Source organism: Bactrocera tryoni, chromosome 5, assembly GCF_016617805.1.
Source record: "Bactrocera tryoni isolate S06 chromosome 5, CSIRO_BtryS06_freeze2, whole genome shotgun sequence".
NCBI classification, from domain to species: Eukaryota; Metazoa; Arthropoda; class Insecta; order Diptera; family Tephritidae; genus Bactrocera; species Bactrocera tryoni.
In genome coordinates, this window is record NC_052503.1 from 24,759,942 (window position 1) to 24,779,087 (window position 19,146).

The 19,146-nt window shown below is 35.4% G+C and overlaps 1 protein-coding gene across 3 annotated transcripts in view; it reads right to left on the reverse strand.

Annotated features, from left to right (window-relative positions):
* Positions 1 to 550: 550 nt before the first annotated feature.
* The window catches only part of LOC120776681 (integral membrane protein GPR155), a 47,530-nt gene continuing 28,934 nt past the window's right edge, over positions 551 to 19,146 (reverse strand). Inside the window, exons 2-13 of one of the 3 annotated variants that reach the window (XM_040107556.1) lie at positions 7,151 to 7,440; positions 6,947 to 7,086; positions 6,563 to 6,891; positions 5,900 to 6,497; positions 5,673 to 5,826; positions 5,075 to 5,167; positions 4,663 to 5,008; positions 4,389 to 4,596; positions 4,126 to 4,301; positions 3,922 to 4,047; positions 2,498 to 2,500; positions 551 to 1,720 (exon numbers count right to left, since the gene is read on the reverse strand). In XM_040107556.1, coding sequence (XP_039963490.1) covers positions 1,519 to 1,720; positions 2,498 to 2,500; positions 3,922 to 4,047; positions 4,126 to 4,301; positions 4,389 to 4,596; positions 4,663 to 5,008; positions 5,075 to 5,167; positions 5,673 to 5,826; positions 5,900 to 6,497; positions 6,563 to 6,891; positions 6,947 to 7,086; positions 7,151 to 7,440 — 2,665 coding nt within the window. In that variant the 3' untranslated portion in view covers positions 551 to 1,518. Of the gene's footprint in view, positions 1,721 to 2,497; positions 2,520 to 3,921; positions 4,048 to 4,125; positions 4,302 to 4,388; positions 4,597 to 4,662; positions 5,009 to 5,074; positions 5,168 to 5,672; positions 5,827 to 5,899; positions 6,498 to 6,562; positions 6,892 to 6,946; positions 7,087 to 7,150; positions 7,441 to 19,146 lie in introns of all 3 variants that reach the window. The other 2 variants (XM_040107558.1, XM_040107557.1) reach the window with 2 other exon arrangements.

Sequence of the window (19,146 nt, forward strand, 5' to 3'; positions counted from 1 at the left end):
GAGGGCACAATAGACCTTAGGTCGCGGTACAATCCTACTTACCGATACACACATGGTTAAAATCGACCCCTAAACCCCAAAACTATGTAATACTTGAGTTCTTACATGAATGTAGACAACCCTTAGCATGATCATGTAGCCTACTCACTTAGCACTTGTTGTTGTTGTTGTAGCAACAGAAAGCATTCCTAAGTAATTTCAAGGAATGCTGCCGAGTTGATAGTCCGTGGGCGAAGAAAACTGGGGATCCGTGCCGGTTACATAGATCCAACTGTAGAATCAATACTTAGCTCCTCTATCAAAACATCATGATTTTTAGATCTACTAGATTATATATGTATAACTTGCGTCTTCCCACCCAAACAGTGTCTGGACAACCATTACAACAACATATACATATACATATATATTTTCTAGTTTTTCTTGGATAATATGGATGTTGAGATGAGTACTTATCGCACCGCCGTCGAATATGTGTGTAGAAAAGCTAAAATATTATAATTTCAATAAAAAATATTTCCATTTCAACATTAAAAATACATTTTTCGCATTCTTTTTTTCAGCTTCTTTGTGACCGTAGCAAATTTATTATCGTTTTCTTTATTATCTTCTTATATTTTTATAAAATATTACGGCTAACTGCACTTGCTTATAAACCGAATAGTGCTTAAAAGCAATCACAATCTTTATATCAACTTACGCCTAGCAATTTTTCAAAATTTTTCACAATAAAATTATCCGCTTTTTCCATGCAAAAAATACGTTTCGATTACTTAACCTCTAAATAATTCCCTAATTTACAATAGATATTTGGCATAGCGTGTACATATGTATGTATGTACAATTCAAATACACTATAGAGTAAAACAATTGCACAAAAACTAAAAAAGAAATATAAAAAAAAATTAAAAAAAAATTATTAATTATTAAATTTTTAAAAGAAAAATTAAAACAAAAATAAAACAAAACGCAAAAACGAATTAAACTACAACAAAATACTTTATAGTTGCACAATTGTTACAAATTACAAATTGAAAGCTAAAAATTCTTTGTGATATGATTTTTACACACACACACATACAAATGAAATTAAAAACTAGAACGACTAGTTAATACAAATTCTTAACCGTTAATCAAAGTTTATAATAAACCGCAACTGTAATAAATCAATCAGACATAATGTTTTACTAATTACGGTTAGTGGGAAGATTATATGCAAGTTAATCACGCAAATGGCTGCTTACGCCAGTAACTTTCAATAACTAAAATATATATAAACTATATATGCTGCTATATGTGTGTATGTATGTATATGTGTATTATAATATACATTTATATGTACTTATAAATTTATATGAAAATAATATTTGACACGCATCACAGCACCACGTCCAACGCCTTGGTACAACTTCATCCATTTAAAAAATTAAAAACTAAGAAGAAGAAAGAGGAAAATAGATTTCTTGTTGCTTACGTAGCTCCTTTTCGTATTTAACGTTTTGTTGTTGCTGCGCTAATTTACAGGCGCGCACAGAAATTATATAATAGCTGTTTATCTTCAAAATGATAAACATTGTTTATATGCCGTAAAACACGTCCGTCCACTAAATGTCTAGCGTAATGCACAGCCTCCAGGCGATCCTTGGCAAGACCAACTTCGAGTAGCCAATCCACGAATTCGGTGCCGTAAAATACTTTGCGATATACTCTGATGCGCCACCTGTTAGGAATATAAACAAAATTGAAAAATTTATGAAAATGCTGAATTGAAAGGGAAAGTGTGCTACAGTAGCAGAATATTCTTAAGAAATATTTCTTATATAAATAATTTATGTTTAGTATTAAATAATAAAGTATTTCGAAAATAAATGAGATTGTGATTGTTGAATATAAAATTAAAGTGAACAGCCCTCTTTTGTAGGCTTTAGAGATTAAACATACATTTTATAATTTTCAATCCAGTATTAGAGATAAGAAAATTATTTTTAACTTTTTTGAAATTTCAAAAAAAATATATTTAATTTAAATGTCATTTCAATAATGCATTGTTTGTTTGCAACCCTATTTTTTTAACTATTAAGGTTTGGGGTGCCGTCTAGAAATCTAAATTTTTTTTATTTTATAAAATTACCTAACCTAAAAATTACGCACTAACACACTAAATCAGCGAATTGTTCCAAAACGTGTCAGTTTGTAAGATCAATATCACCGGTGCTAGAGCTTTATTAGATTATAAACAATCTTATAGTAATATAAATAAACAAAAAACTAGTTCAATGCCATGCATAGTGTAATTATTCAATATACCCTACATATTATATGGATTTCACGATTATAATGCCGAAAAAGCAATTAATGATTAATTTCTAATTTAACCAATTTCCAAGCGCTATATTAAAATGCATGTAAAATTTTCTTCTGCAACTAGCTTTTTGCGGTGTAAATGTGGCATTAGCAGCTGAATGTTGTGATTGCTGAAGAAATTGAAATTACATACCTTCTAAAAACACTTCAATCAGCTGATATTAAAAGAAAATACTATGCAGTATCAAATGGACTTGACTGTGTTTAAACTAAATGTTAAATATATATCCGAAAACATGAAAACATGAATGCATGATAACCATAAAAGGATGATAAAACTTTCTTAAAAGCAAGTTATATTTGCATCTGATCAAATATGACCTAGATTACTAAGAAAAATACGAGTATAATCATACAAACGCTTTCTTAAAGTTTCAAGCATAAACAACTTGAACTTTGTAGCGCCATTCGCGGCAATGAATGGACAGTTTCGACAGTTTTAGTCATAAACCCAAGTCTCGTCACCAGTAATGATGCGTTTGATATTTGTAAATACTTTGTTAGCTTGTCAAGCATCTCAGACCTCTATTCGACGTCGTTTTTGCAAAAGATTCAGGTTTTTGGGGCGAAACATTTCATATCCAGCACATAAATCAAAATGTGTTGTGTCGATCTATAAGCGATCTTGAGTTCTTCTGATATCGCTCTGATGCCAACACGAAGATTTTCAAGAATGGACGCTTCGCATGAGGCAAGTTTTCAAGATTTTTATTACTAAATGTTTTGTGCCTTAGAGACTTGTATTCGCGACAAAGGGGACTCTTTTGCAAGATTTTCAATGAATATTTTTGTATTGGAAACACAAAACTGTCAGATAAATACATATTTCGCGTCGTAGCTTCCAAACACAGATTAATTAACATCTGGTGCTTAAGCTTAAGCACGAAAGCGGTGTCTATCAATAAAGAAGTAGAAGATTCACAAATATAAAAAATGTGGTACGAGTCTAGGAATATTTTTTATCGAATCGCGCACAGTTTGAAACAGTCCGGGTCATTTTTGATCGAATATTTCGTAAAAATTTGGTTCAGAATTGAATTACAGAAAGTTACAATAAATTATCAAAGCCACAAAGTATTATTATATTTCAATTTCACTTATGTTCCAACTCTCATTTGGGTCATAATCATTTGGGTCGTAATCATTTTTCTCGGCAAAATCTTAATTTTTGATATTCTAAAGAAGCGTGAAAAAATTGAATACTAATTTTTTTCGATATACCAAAAACAATCAGTATTTCATCTGAGATCCAACAAACAGTCTGACTTATTCGCATATAATAATTAAAACAATTGAGTAAACACATATAAGTTATCTGCTCTCATCACCTCTATATCCCTAACACACCTATAGGAACCGAAAGCAAAGAATTTGAAAATAGTTTTTTGGAATATTTCAAAAAAAGTTATATCTAATAATTCTATTTAAAAATAAAATTTACTTCATTGAAAAATTGGGTAATGCGAGCTAAATGGATGTTTTCGCGAAATTCATAGTTGTAAAAATATATAAAATATGCAAAATGAAATCGCACAAAGAATATAGTATGAAGCAAACCTTCGATCCTTGGCAATGTCCTTCTTGCAATTCTCCAAATGATGATTGCGGAACTGCTCACAAATATGCTTGGTCTCCGGTGTGAGGCTTGTCCATAGTGGTAGGGTTAATACGTTTGCGCCATACCTAAGCAGATACAAATAAAAGAAAAAGACAACTTCATTAGTAAACAGCATTTTTAAGACACAATTAACTTCTACGCACCACAACTTGCGCCAAATCTTCACGAATGGTGTCAGCAATTCGCTAGTGTCAGTGATGAACAGCGCCAAAACGACTAAGCTCTGACCGAAATTCAAGAAAGCGTCGAGAAAACTCAATTCCAAGTAAATACCAGACATGCCATCCATTACCAAAGTCCAAATGGAGACCGAGAGACCCTGAAAAAATATAGTATAAGAGTTATTAATTTGTTGTTGTAAACGGAAACTTTTTAAAAATTGTCTGGTATTTCTAATTATACGTACCACAAACATTGAGCAGAGCAGCAAGATCAGCAAAACTGTATGCTTCAAAGTCTGATACTCATCAGCATCATTAGCATATTCTAATGGCTCTAGACCACTGCGTGACTGATCGTGATAGCGTTCGATAATCGATTGGCAATTTTGACGTGAAGAACCCGCACCACAATTGAAAGCCGGACTACAGATGCCCGAACGTATGCCGAGATTCCTAGAGGAGAAAAGAGATGTGGTATTAAAATAAATTTAGATAGCGTGCCAAACCAGCTTTACTTACTCATCTTCGAATTGATCTGTTGATGGCGTAGTGGCTGGTTCGTGACTTCGCTTACGTGCGCCTTCGGCAGCCGATTTGGCCAGCAGATCTTCGATATCTACAACAACCGTCGTAGTTGTTGGGCTGGTAGTGCTGGTACAACAAGTACCGCCACCACCACCACCACAGCCACCAGCGATTGTGTTGGGACCATTATCCGTTGTCGAGATAATATCGTCATCATCCGACGAAGAATAAGAACCATAGCGACGTCTCTGTGCCGGCACGCTGCCACTGGAGAGACGCGCGCCATCTGTATTTGTGAGCAAATTCGCAGTTGATATGGTGGATTGTAGATCTGAGGGTTCTAGGTAAAGGAAAATTAAAATTTTGGTAAATAAAATTATAAAAGAGAGAGTTTAAGATAACTCACCGGAATCTGGATTGGATAGTTCACGTGTATACGTGAGGTATTTCTCATAACGCTTCTTATAACGCTGATGCATAACCAAACAGCCAACGGTTACTGCAAGAAAATGACATAATATAGTTTAAATAACGGTATTCGCTTGTAGGGATTGTATTATACGATAATATGTATCAGATTGAAAACTTTGAAAACATCACTGCAAAGCTTCACACAGCGCTCGACGTACAAACTTGTCAGCAAACACGCAACATCTGTAGCTGCGTCTAAGCGGCATAACACGTCCTGAGCAGTTACTTCGTGTGTGTACACGCGAGTGTAGTGTGAAGCCTGTCTTAACTTGTCAAACACAGTTTTCTCATCACAAGGAAAGTTTTAGAATTTGTAAGGAGTTAGGCCAGTCTAAGATTAAAATAAAATCTCTTAGAGGGATTCATCGCCGTCCTGGAGGCAATATTGAATAAGAAAAAACCTTCATTTCGGCCATATGCTATAGTGGTTCGATGTGAACACTTTCTTCAGAATAAATTGTCGAAATTTGGTATTTTTTATTGCTCTAGATTGGCCTAACCCCTTAAGTAACCGAAAATGAAGCTCTACTTACCGAAGAAACACATGACGAGCATAAAGACGGTGACTGCAGCCTGCGCGGTACCATATTGAAAGCAGGCATTATGCTTATCAGGCAATAAAATCTTGCTATCCAAGGCGATCAGCAGACCAGATATTATGGCGGGCACGCCCCACGCAAAGGCGATCTAATGATTGGTAGAAATTGAAAAATTAATTAAAAATGCGGTTATGTTGGCTACTAAGCACCACGCCACTCACCATATAAGGCCACATGTTAAGCACGAAGCACAAGCTGCGACACTGCAGGAAGAGCAAGCAAATCGCCAATATCGCAGTCCATAAACGGCTGCTAAATGTGCCCATATTGAAGAGGAAGAATTGCACGTAAATCAGCCACTTCTCGGCATGATCGAATTTCGCCCAGATAATCACGGCCGCACAGCACATCAGCTGCGACAGCACCAAACAGAATGTAACGCGATGCGGCATGCGTCTAAAACGTTTCGTCACAATCAATAACACCAAAACCCAAGCAGCGGCGGCCACACCGGCAACGCTGATATCGAACGAAAACACATCCAACTCATGTATATAGTCGACTGGATTCAGATTGGTGATGGAAATCATTTTCGCCGAGATGAACATAAGCGGTGCGGAGATGAATGTGCAGAGCACCATGCCCGTAGCAACCAATTCCACTTCGACATTGTATTGCGTGGCGATGACAAAAGCGCCCGGTGCCGCCGGAAAGGTGCCATATAAGAAGCCGAAGGTGCTCAATTCGGTTGTATCATTGAAATCTGTGCCGGCCTGCATGATATTCACCGTTTGACGGCACACTAGCGGCAAGACCAAACTGTAAAAAAGTTAGCATTAGTATGACGCCTAAATGTAGGCAATGTTTTTTTTGCAAAAACTTACATTTTAACCAATATCAAGATGCCGGGCAGCAGAAAGCCTGCGCCACGCAATGAACCACCTTGTCCGACAATTTTCAAACCCAATAGGAAAAGCGCCGTCGCCGAGAACGACTGACCAAAGACACGCAAAACGCTCGCTATCATTTCGGGCAGACCATTCGGAAAGACAAAGGCGCCGCCGACGCCCAGCAGCGTCATCAGCAACATCGGATTGAAGAAGAGCGATTTGAGTGTGTGCAGCACCAAAAGCGTTTTTTCACCCAAGCAGCGCGTACGCTTCGTCAGCTGTTCGGCAGGACAAGTGTCCGGACAGATGGTCGACTCTTGTGCCTGAATTTGTGTATGTTTTATAAGATTTCATAGAAAAATTGTGGCTTAAACTCACCGCTTCGGCTTTTGTTTGTATGATTTTCGAGATTTCCATTAGCACCAAGCCGATGGGATTGAGTAGCGCCAACGAAATCGGCGCCATTAAATACAAATATGAGGCATACTCGGGATGCACGTCTTTGTACAGCGCCATCACTGCAAAGTGGAAGTAAATAAATATAATTTTCCATGTAACTTCGAGGCAAACATTGCTGCATACCAATCGGATAGCCGATCGCGAAATCATTGCTCTGCGTACAGAAAATACTCAAGAGGCCGGCGCGCGCATAATTTAGCGGTCGTGTAATGAGCAGCGAGATCACGAGTACAGCGAAGAATACAATCGATTTGGATAGCGTCATGGCCAGTAAGAAGGTCCAATTTACCGTGCTCCAATCAAGCTCGACCAGCGAGAGAAAGATTAGCGACGGCAATGCAAATGTGCCGACAAATGTGCCAAGGCCTTTAGTTTCCGAATTCGAAATGATTTTGAAGCGGCCAGCAATGTAACTGTGGAGTAAAGAAACGCATAAATGTTTGTGTGAGTGAATAGAAAAGCTTCGAACAAATACTTTTATACAAATTTATGTGGAGCGTTAAATTTTTTGGAGGTTAGGTTTACATAAATATTTCTAAACCGTTAAAGATTGTGTTCAATGTGGCCGTCCTTTTCGAAGCTGATCATAACATTCTAATATTATTCCAATTCTATATAATAGAGAGATCATTAAATGTAGCAAGATAAAGTTTAAATCAGATTTTTTAAAACTACTCTTTTCATTTATTTTATATTGATTATGAGGTTACCACTTTTGAGATGGTATTCCTTTATTTTCGGTCCTGATGAATTTGAACTGACGGTAGAAACCAAGAACCAAGAAAGGATTTATTTCAGTTAATTTTATACTCTTCGGGGGATGGACTCATGTGTAGAAGTTCACGCAGTTTGGGAAAGATTATTTTACATAAGGCTCAAGCAGCTCACGACTTCTAGTTTTAGACCAAGTATCCTCTGGGTAGCCACATAACATCCGTTTAAAGGCGAATCAGCCCTCCCCAGGATTCTGCGCTTTAGTAGAACAGCATCGAAAGACGACCACTGCAAACGTATCAATGACTACGATATAAGGGCATTCACCTGGAATGTACGGTCTTTTAATTGGGAAGGTGCCGCCGCCCGCTATTTGATGTCCTCGTAAGGCTGACATCACCGCCGTGCAAAAAGTGTGATGGACGGGACAAGGACTAAGACGAGTAGGTTCTTCTGGCATTTACTACAGTGGCTTGAGGCTGATCGACTTTGCCGGTGTCCGAAATATGGTTATCTGTAGTACTAGATTCTAGCAAAAGAAAATCCATCAAGCTACCTGGCTGTCTCCGGATCGAAAAACCACCAACCAAATCGATCATGTTGTGATAGACGGAAGACACATCTCCAGTGTTTTAGACGTGCATACGTTCCGAGGTTCTAACATGGGACTTGTACCACTATCTTGCAGCCAAGATTCGAGGTCGTGTAGCTGCAATCACAACAGACAGCTGAACGATTTTCTACCCGACTTGCACTCCTGCTCTCTGAAAGCACTCATCATCAACTCGGTGTAGGAGAACTGTGAGACGGCATTTTAAGCTCCTTAAATACTCTGCAACTGAAGCCATTGGTTTTTGGAAAATGCAAAAGAACACCTGGTACAGTGCCGTATCGCAGTGGAAAGAAAACAGACTGCCTACCTCGCGACGTTACAATCGACCACAACACGTGAAGGATAGGATAGATACCGAGAGTTGAAGAGAGAAGCGAGACGCATTTTCAGACGAAAAAGAGATACACCGAAATGCATGAGTACGAAGAACTTGACAAGCTAGCCAACAGGGGTCATTATTTTACGAACGAAAAGTTGCGGTGACTAACCCCCGAGGTGATCTAGAGACTGAAGCCCAAAGCGTACTGAAATTTTGGAGGGAACATTTTTAGCCTGCCGTTCATCCACATTCAGTATCAAACTCATTATTTTCTGAGAACTTACGACTATTCTTCGATTTGATCGTTTTACTACTTTACTAAGACTGTAACCTAAAAACGCCAACGCAATGATTGAGGAAGCGCTAATTGAAGACTTCCTGCAGATAAATTTTAAAAGGATTTCATAGCAATTGTGATAATTGCCTTGAACAAGGCATACAGTTGAGTTGTTTACTCTTGATATAACATAGTATGATATGACGTAGGATTTTTGCAGCTGTAGAAGAGGAATGTTCGAAATTCACACTCCTTGGTAAACAAAAGATTGCGACCACTACGTCTTTCCAACCAAGGTGAAGTCTATGAAACATAAACGGACCGAGTTTGTGTCCTGCTAAGGATTGTTAATCCGGTGAGATCTCTCAAAGTTATTGGAAAAATGTTCTCTACCGCTACAACAACAATAAATTACGCTATTCTTATGTACACATACCTTTATATAAATAGTTGCTTATTATGCTTATTATTGGAACAAGATTTTCGTTAAAAAAATAAGTAGCTGTCGCAGACTACTCTTTTGCCTTCAGCTTGGACAACAATACTTTCACGCAACCACACGCGGCTTCCTGTGTCACATGACCGGCAATTGTCTGCCTGCAACGAACTCTGCTCACTTGTAGTAAACAGAATTAACAAGTGCATTAGCGTCTTGTGATCGTCGGCAACACATTTCTTTTCCACTCAGCCAATGGCTTTACATATTTATCTTATTTACTTTTATTGCATTATTCTCGCTGAATCATTCATTTATGTCTGTGCTTTTGCATAGCATAAATTGGCATGCGCCTTGCGATGTCAGTTAACATTTCAAGTGTCAAATGACAAGCCTATATGAAAAAAGAATAGTCAGCTGACATTAATTTGCCATTGTGTTGGCACGTTTTCATAGTAATATTACTTTTTGTTGTTGTTATAAGCGATAAAAACGGTAAGAAATCATGAATGGTTGAGTGCCTAGGGTATTGGTTGATATTATTTTTTGAATAAACATCTTTACTGTATTTAATTGATTTGAAATGCTTAATTGAAATTAAATTAACATATACAATTAGCTAATTGTCTATTTATATTTAATTTTCACGAAATTTGCATTAAATTTTCTTTGAAACCTACAGTCTATTCAACGGAAAAAGAAAGGTTTATGTTCAGATAAAAAAGTTGTTAACAAGTAATAGAAAATACATCGAAATTGAATAGCTTGACAAAATTTCCTGTGAATAAATTCAAATGAGTATACATTAAACAGTTTGTTCGTATACTAATTAACTTCGAATCTTAAAGGAAACTCTTGGAATAATGTTCCATTCATTTGAGGATCTTTTATATTAAAAGTATTTGCCAAGGTTTTTGTTGTTGTTTTTTTGAATAAGCAGAAGCTTTCTCAAAAGGCACGTCTCTCATCCGAGGCGTTTGCGGGATAATTCGCCTTCAAACGGATGTTTTCTGACTACCTAGAGGATACTTCGTCTAAGACCGGAAGTCTTGAGCTGCTTAAGCCATATATAAAAGAATGGTTTCTAGCCACCGCCAAGTGAATGAGATGAATGACGCTCAAAGAACTTTCATCACTTGCGTGAACTTCTACAAATGGCTTCATCTCCTACCATCAAACACAAAGCCGTCGCATTCGCGACTTGGCTCTCACGTCAAATTTGACAGTCATAACTTAGGAGTCGTAGATCATTTTTTCTATCTTCGAATCACAATTAATCATTAACCAACAACAACAACGTCAGTCTCGAAATCCAACGCAGAATAACTCTTGCCAACAGGTGAGAAGTAAAGTTCTCACACAACGAACAAATACCAAATTCTAGAAGTCACTCATCATCCTCGTCTGTCTGCATGGTGCAGAGGCATGGAAGGTGACGACATCTGATGAGTCGGCGGTACGAGTTTTCGATAAAAAGGTACTGCGAAAGATTTATGGTCATCTGCACATTGGCCACGGCGAATACCGCTGTCGATGGAACGATGAGCTGTACGAGATATACGATGACATTGACATAGTTCAGCAAATTAAGAAACAGTGGCAACGCCAGCTGACATGACCTAGATCCTGGTCCGAATGGATGAAAACGTGCCAACTTTGAAAGTAATCGACGCAGTACCCGGAGGGGTAATAAGGGAAAGAGGAAAAGCTCCACTCCGTTGGAAAGACGAGGTGGAGAAGGGCCTGGCTCTACTTGGAATCTCCAATTGGCGCCAAACAGCGGCATGGCGGAGGCATCACACTTAGACTTTTATGTTCAACTTTTTGTGAAGCCAAACGAAAATGCCTTGTAGTTGTATTAGCTAACGGTAAAGCGCCCTGAATCTTTAACAAAACTGCTTAGGTGTTTTTTTCTATTTCCGCTATTTAGCTTGATGGGTTTGGCATTGATCTGGCAAAAGTGAGACATTTGTGGAATCTGCTGCAGCTGGCATGGTGAGATAATCAATCTTACTGCATGAATCCCGAGGACAGTGTCTGGTTTGAATTCATACAACTAAGATAAATTAAACTTTCTGAGAGCGAAGAGCTCCCGAGACCTCTTTCGATTTACCCCGGGACAGAAGGATCTTGCGACTTCATAGCTGTTGGTAGTTGACAAACGCTTGCTGAAGCTGATTTGAGGCCCGTCGATGCAGTAGCAAACGGAGCCAACGGAGCGCCCACAATTATTGTGACTATTGAGACTGAAGTACCTGCTTATCAAGTTCATCAGCCTTACAGTTTCCTGCAATATCACTGTAGTGTCTCCCCATATTTCACCTTTACGGGTGTCGTTCTTATAGTCACTATACATACATACTACTAAATCTGAAAACGTAACCCGGCAACGGTTTGCATCCAACGAAACATTTTTGGATAGTTCGTTCTACTTATCATTCTGTTGCTTGATAACTATAAACAACCTTCATTTCGAAATATGGTCATTTAATTAAGAAAAAAGATATTTTATGAAGATCGTCATCTTGATTTTGATTTGTTTGACAGTTCGTATAGCAGTTATAGCGGTCCGATCCAAACAATATATTCGGAGATTGTGGTACTGTCTTGAAAAAATAATTCGGAAGGATATCTTATAAAATAAAAAAGTTTTCAGTACAAGAACTTGATTTTGATCGTTTAGTTTGTATTTCAGCTTAATGCTAGAGCGATATTGGTGATTCCGACAAATGAGCGAGGAGAAAAACCTATACTGCGTATACATATATAGACAGACAGATTAAATCAGTTCGTCACCTTATGCATTCAAATATGTACATACATAAGTACTGTACATGGTCTCCGACGTTCCCTCTGGGTATTACAAACTTCGTGGTAAACTAAATATATCCTGTTCAGAGCAACTGTCCACCTTAAAAGATTTTCTTCGAAATTGCTCAAATCAATGGTTAATGTTTGATCTGCTCTCCATTCTATCAAGTTTTCCAGATATGGCTCTTTCGGATTATTTACCTTTTCGAAGTCTTGCTTAAATGGCTCGGTAGTAAACGGCTTGCCAACACTCAATATGTGGAGTTTGTGGTTAACAGTTATTGTAAAGCAATTTAGGGTTCTGGGGTGAGGTAAGTGACATAGCTGTGTATTATTTATTTAGGTTAGGTTAGAAGGTATCGGAGTCAGAGACGTTTCACAAACAAAATTATTTTTATCTGCTTTATACTACCTTTCTTTTCATCGCCCTCTTACTTACATAAGTATGTATATTTGACCAACTTTCAATTTACTTTGACATTTCCGTTCGATTACACACAATAATAACATACAAAAAACAATCAGCGAGCTGTTGAATATGGCTTCTAAGATTAATTGCCGTTTCTAAGACGGCGACACGCGCCAGCTGAATTTAGTGGGCAGCAACAAAAAAAAAACCAAAAAAGATAAATTTTGCAAAAGTATATGTATATTTGTACTTTATATACATAAACCAAGTTACATATATGCATATGTATATGTAAATATAAAGCTGCGTATTGCTAGAGGTCAAGAAACTTGTTGCTTCGTGGTTTATTTATACGTGTGGGTCGGCGAAGGAGGTATTGCAAATTTGGCAAACGCATTTATTGGACTTTGGGCGCAGGTACTCTATAGCTAAGCACATATGTATGTATGTATGTGTCTAAATATAAATAACTATATAAATAATATAATATTGCATGTAACTCCCATTCCATGCATGAAGTTGCATGTTGACATAAAACACAGTTAAAAAAGCTCGTGCGTAAAGTGTTTAACGCTTGCAAATGCCGTAGTTAATGAAATTAAAGCACAGTTATATCTAGTTTTTTGTTTACGGTATTTTTAATTTCATATAATTGGGGCGTGACAATAAGGTTTGACGCATTGGCTGCGGCTGTAACACGTGAAAAACGCCATTATTGTTGTTTTTATTTTCATTTTGTTATTACTTTTCCACTATACTTAATTGTCTGCTTCACGTTTTTGCAATATTACTTGGCTGTATTTACTTGAATGTATGAGTGTGCATATTTCATTTGAGCTTTTCGATTTATTTTTGTATTTTATTAAATTTTTGTATATTTTTTTGTATTCTTTAGTTTCTCCTATACATATTTAACAATATTTATCTATATTTAATTTTTATGATTATTATTATTTTTTTGCGTTTGTATATTTTTTGCATTATTTAATTTCTGTTATATTTAATATATTTTTTTTAATTTCTGTTATATTTTTTTTAATTTTTTTGCATTTTATTTTCTTTTTTTGTTATAATTAAAATTTTTTTATTATTTCTTATAATTATTATTTTTTTTTTATACGTTTGTTGAATTTTTCAATTTTTTTATTTAATTTTTCTGTATTTGTTATTATTACTTTACTTTTTTTTTATAATTTTTGTTTTATTATATGTTTTTTTTACTTATTAATTTTTCTTATATTAGTTTTATTTAATTTAATTTTTTCTGTTTTTATTATTCTTTTTTTAATATTTTTGCATAATTGTTATTTTATTTTTATATGTATTTTTTTGTATCTGGTAGTTTTTTCTCATTTTATTTTTCTAATTTTTTAATTATTTTTATTTTTTATTATTTTTTGTATTTGAGATCGGAAGAGCACATATTTTTATATTTTTACATAATTTTATCTAATTTTTATGATGTCTTTTAGTATTTTAAAATTTTTTTATTTATTTTTTTTTTTTAATTTTTTTATTTTATTTTTTATTATTATTTTTTTTTTATTAGTTCTTTTAATATTTTTATATTTTTTCATAATTTTATTTTAAATATTTTTTTTTATATTTTTTAATAATTTTTTTTATTTTTTTATTTTTACTTCTTAATTGCATTTGCGAATTTTATAAACATGCAAGCTGTAAGCTCATTAGCAAAAGCGAATTGCTTGTAGGCGGGCTTAAAAGGGGTGTGTATGCCGCCGGCGGCTTATTCATACACACACACACACACACATACATGAGTCACATATGAGTGAGTGTGTATGTGCTTTGTCATATTATTTTCGTGTCTGCTTCCGATGTTTATGCGGTTTAGTTTGCGTTTAATGTCACTCTGCATATGCAAAATCACATACATATGTACATGCATACACATACACACATACCATATACAAATATGTACATATTTACACCCGCCGTTGCAACGTTTCCGCGCAAACTAAAATAACAAATTGCGATTTGCATTTAAATTGAGTCTACATGCATACATACATACCTACATGTATGCAAGTATAAGCATGCCATTATAAAGTGCCGAAAAGAACAAGCAAATACTGCGAGCGTTGGAAAGAGCCGAAAGATTGATTGCTATGAACCAGCGGAAGTTTCTCTAATGTTGTAATTGCCGTGTAAGTAGTGTTGTGACGTAGAAATGCAAGTTACTAATTCGTAATTAATAGGCACAGTGGAAATTGAGGTTATACAAGGATATGATTTATTATGACTTGACTTTAAAATGTTTTCTATTTTTTTAATATTGCCATCATAAATATATAAATTTAAACACAATAAATTCGTCCTACTGTGCGTACTATTCGCAACACCATCCCTCATCTTAAGACCCAGCATTCATTATTGGATAATATTCGACCAAATAGACCACGTCCAGCACGGTGTGAAGAAAATTAGCAGCGCATTTTCTGTCGAGTTCTTAAATTGAATCATCGTTCTATATTTCTTAAAAAATAATGCCGTTAATGGCGACCGTAAACACGCCATGATAACCGACTATTTGTTACCTGAAATTGAAGCTCGTGATCTCGGTGACATATGGTTTCAACAAGACAGCGCCACTGCCTACACATCGCTTCAATCAATGAATTTATTGAGAAAACACTTCGGTGAGCAGTTACATAATTTCACGTCTTGGTCCATTGGCCACTAAGATCGTGTGATATCACACCGTTAGACTTTTTCCTGTGGGGATATGTAAAATTGAATATCTATGCGCTCGATTCAGGCCTTGGAGCAAAACATCATGCGTATCATTCGTCAGTTACCAGTCGAAATGCTCGAAAGAGTCATCGCAAATTGGACTCAACGAATGGGTCATCTGAAACGTAGCCGCGGCCAACATTTGAAAGAGATAATCTACAAAAAATAAATGCCAAATAATGTCCTTTCTAATCATAATAAAGATTCCCCATTAAATTTGAAGTTCCTGTGTTTTTCCTTAAGGGGGTATTCTGGTCTAGGAATTTGAAAAAATTGATTTTTTTTCTTGCATATTTTGAAAGTTTAGTCTTTCAAAAATATGACCTTGGAAGGATTTTTCAAAATTCGACTTATTTTCGGAGATACAGCCGATATTGTGACGTGGCGTCCGTGTTCACAAGAATTGTCTCCTAAACATTAAACGCATTTTTCTCGAAACTGCTTTTTTTGAGGTGGTTGACATGACATCTCAAGTTCTACTGAACCGATTCCTTTGAAATTTGGTTTATAATATTATATATATATTATTATTATTATTATTTTTTTTTTTTTTGAAATGGTCAACCCATTAACGACATTCTTACTAATGAAGAATCTTCTTGTTTTTTGTGTTTTAGAACATGAACAGGGTATATTAAGTATGTCACGAAGTTTGTAACACCTATAAGGAATCGTCGGAGATCCTTTAAAGTATATCTACAAATGATCAGTATGTCAAGCTGAGTTGATTTAGCCATGTCCGTATATCTGTCCGTCTGTCCGTACGTCTGTCTGTATATATACGAACTAGTCTCTCAGTTTTTAAGATATCGTTTTAAATTTTTGCAATCGTCATTTTCTCTTCAAGTAGCTGCTCATTTGTCGGAACGGCCGATATCGGACCACTATAACATATAGCTGCCATACAAACTGAACGATCGGAATCAAATGCTTGTATGGAAAACTTTCACATTTGACAAGATATATTCACGAAATTTGGTATATATTATTTCCTAAAGCAACAATGTAATCTCCGAAGAAATTGATCAGATCGGTTGACTATTGCATATAGCTTCCATACAAACTGAACACATGGTTACTAACAGAAATGCACCTGAAGTGCAACCGAAGTTAACGTTTTTTCTTGTTTTTTCTTGAAATATTTTTTTATATTATAAAAATGTCAATAAAAAAAATATAAAAAAATGGATAGTAAAAATGTTTTTCATTTTTTGTTATCTTAGTTTAAAAAATGCCTAAAATTCAAACGTCTAGACCAGAATACCCCCTTAAAAAAAGTAGGGAACCTCTAAATGGATCACCAAACCCGAAATTTATTGAAAAATTGTATGGCATATAAAAAATTTCCTGTTGAAATACTTTGTCCCAATAATTCATGTTAACATCTTAAAATTTTATTGAAAAAACCAACAAACGAAGCGATAAGCAAACAAATTAATTTAGCTTATTTTTAATACACATACTATATACCTACATATATACATACACCCCTACATACATTCATACAAGTTGAACAAAGAAATCACGCTCGCGCCAAATGCAAACCAAATAATTTCACTTATTTTTGCCGGCCTCTTTTTAAATATAACTGCAGCGCAGACACCGCTCATACAGACAGACAAGTTGTACAGTTGTTACTTTTAATTCGCGCTCATGACTAATATTGAAATGCGAATTGTAAACGACTTTTTGCCTGCCCTTAGGTGGTGTATAAATATTTCCTTATTTGCATTTTGGCGATCGCGTTTTAAAAGCGTGTAAGTCACATTTTCGTAATATTTGAAGCTTTGAAGGAAGTGGAATTATTTGAATATTAGGGAAGCTTATTTTTATTAACTGTATTAGTTACATACATATATAAAAAATGTATGAGGGTATGTGCTTTTATGTTCAAGATCTGGTGATTATTACGAGCAGAGAAGTTCTATATAATGGGGGATCCTTGTAGAGGTACTTTTTTCAAAGCTTTTTCTTGGCAGATCAGACGTGAGCCGTGTCAAGATGTCATATTATTTTTGAGCACTTGAAAAATTCCAAGAAGATCCGACGTTTTCGATGCAAATTTCGTTAGGCGATGGGGCCCATTTCCGGCTCAATTGGTATGTTAAATTGCCGCATTTGAGACGAAGATCAACTGAAGAAATTCAAGAGCTGCACAAGCGTCATGAGACACAGACAATAATGGCATCAGAAAAAACAACGGTTTCGTGTACTTTGTGAGCCGGTGGAATCATCGCAACATATTTCATCAAAAATAATGCCAGTGAGAACGTAAGGTTCCAAGGTGACCGTTATCCCGTCATGACAATCGATTATTTGATGTCTGAAATTGAAGCCCGCGATCTCGGCAACATTCGGTTTCCACAAGATGGCGTCAAATAAAAAAGTTTTAATACAAGGACTGGATTTTGATAGGTAGTTCTGACAAAAGAGCAGCTTCTTGGAGAGAAAAGGACGTGTGTAAAATATCAAATCGATAGCTCAAAAATGGAGAGACTAATTTGCGTTTATACAGACGAACATGGCTACATCAACTCAGCTCGGAACCCTGATCATTTATAAACATACTTTAGAGAGTCTCCGATGTTTTCACGTCAAAATCAATACACCCTGTTCAGGGTATAAAAATACGCTTATCAATATGTGGTAATTTCAACTTAGCCTTGATTATATTAAAAATTGAGTGGTCAAGACAAAGAGAGACAGTGAAATGGAATGGGTTAGTCTACTTTTGTCAAATACATATGTATGTATATACATAAATACGTAAATTTGTTCACTTCTACTCGACCTTAAAAAGAGGTCATTATTAATGTACAAAAAAAAATAAATAAATTTCTGTGATTCCCCTAAAAATTTTGTTAACTGAACTCGAAATTTTAAGTTCAGATTGCATCACTATGAAAACTAAAATTATTACCAGAAATGTGGAAAATGTTTGCTAAAAGTTGTGTTGCGTCGAGACGCATTAATAAATAAATTACATAATACAAAATAATGATTTGATAAAACAAACCAGCAAAACGATCCAATCAGTTAATTTTTGCCGGTGCTTTTGCGTCATTGAACCATACAATATATATTTAACATAATAATAAAACAATTGTATTTATTTGAGGAAATTTTGTTGAATGAACTGTTGTCTTAGAAGATACTGTGTTAATGTACTCGCATAAAGCGAATTGCGGTTTTGCGGATTTGGTTGAAAATATTCCAGTGGGTGCGCCGAAATTCCATATAATGATTGTCTCAGAAGAACTGTATGCACAAGCGTCATGAGACACAGACAATAATGGCATTATTTTGTAAAAAAATGTCCGTTTAAAACTAAGTAACTAAGTAATTTTTATAAATTTTCGTATAATGATATATAGAATTATTATAATTTTATTTAGATATTCGTGGAGTGGGCTTTGAGCTTAGTTATTTTAGAAAAGATGAGGTTACACATCAAGACTAAATAACTGACTTCTACCAAAGTGTTTTATAAAATAGAAATACAACACAAAAATCAATTATGGGTATGAATTTTTGTAAGAAACATATCGCAAATTTATAGAAAAACTTTCCAAATGGTGTCATCCTCACAAATTGTCATCATATTTTGCCAGAAGTTTGGTTTTTAACGGATAGTTCTTACACTTATTATATCTTTTTCTCCTTTCAACATCAAACTTTTAAAAAAAAAGTAAGGAAAAGCTAAGTTCAGGCATAACTTAATATTTCATACTCTTGCAACTTGCAAGCATAAAAGCCAGGGAAGTATCTTCAGGTACATAAGAATTT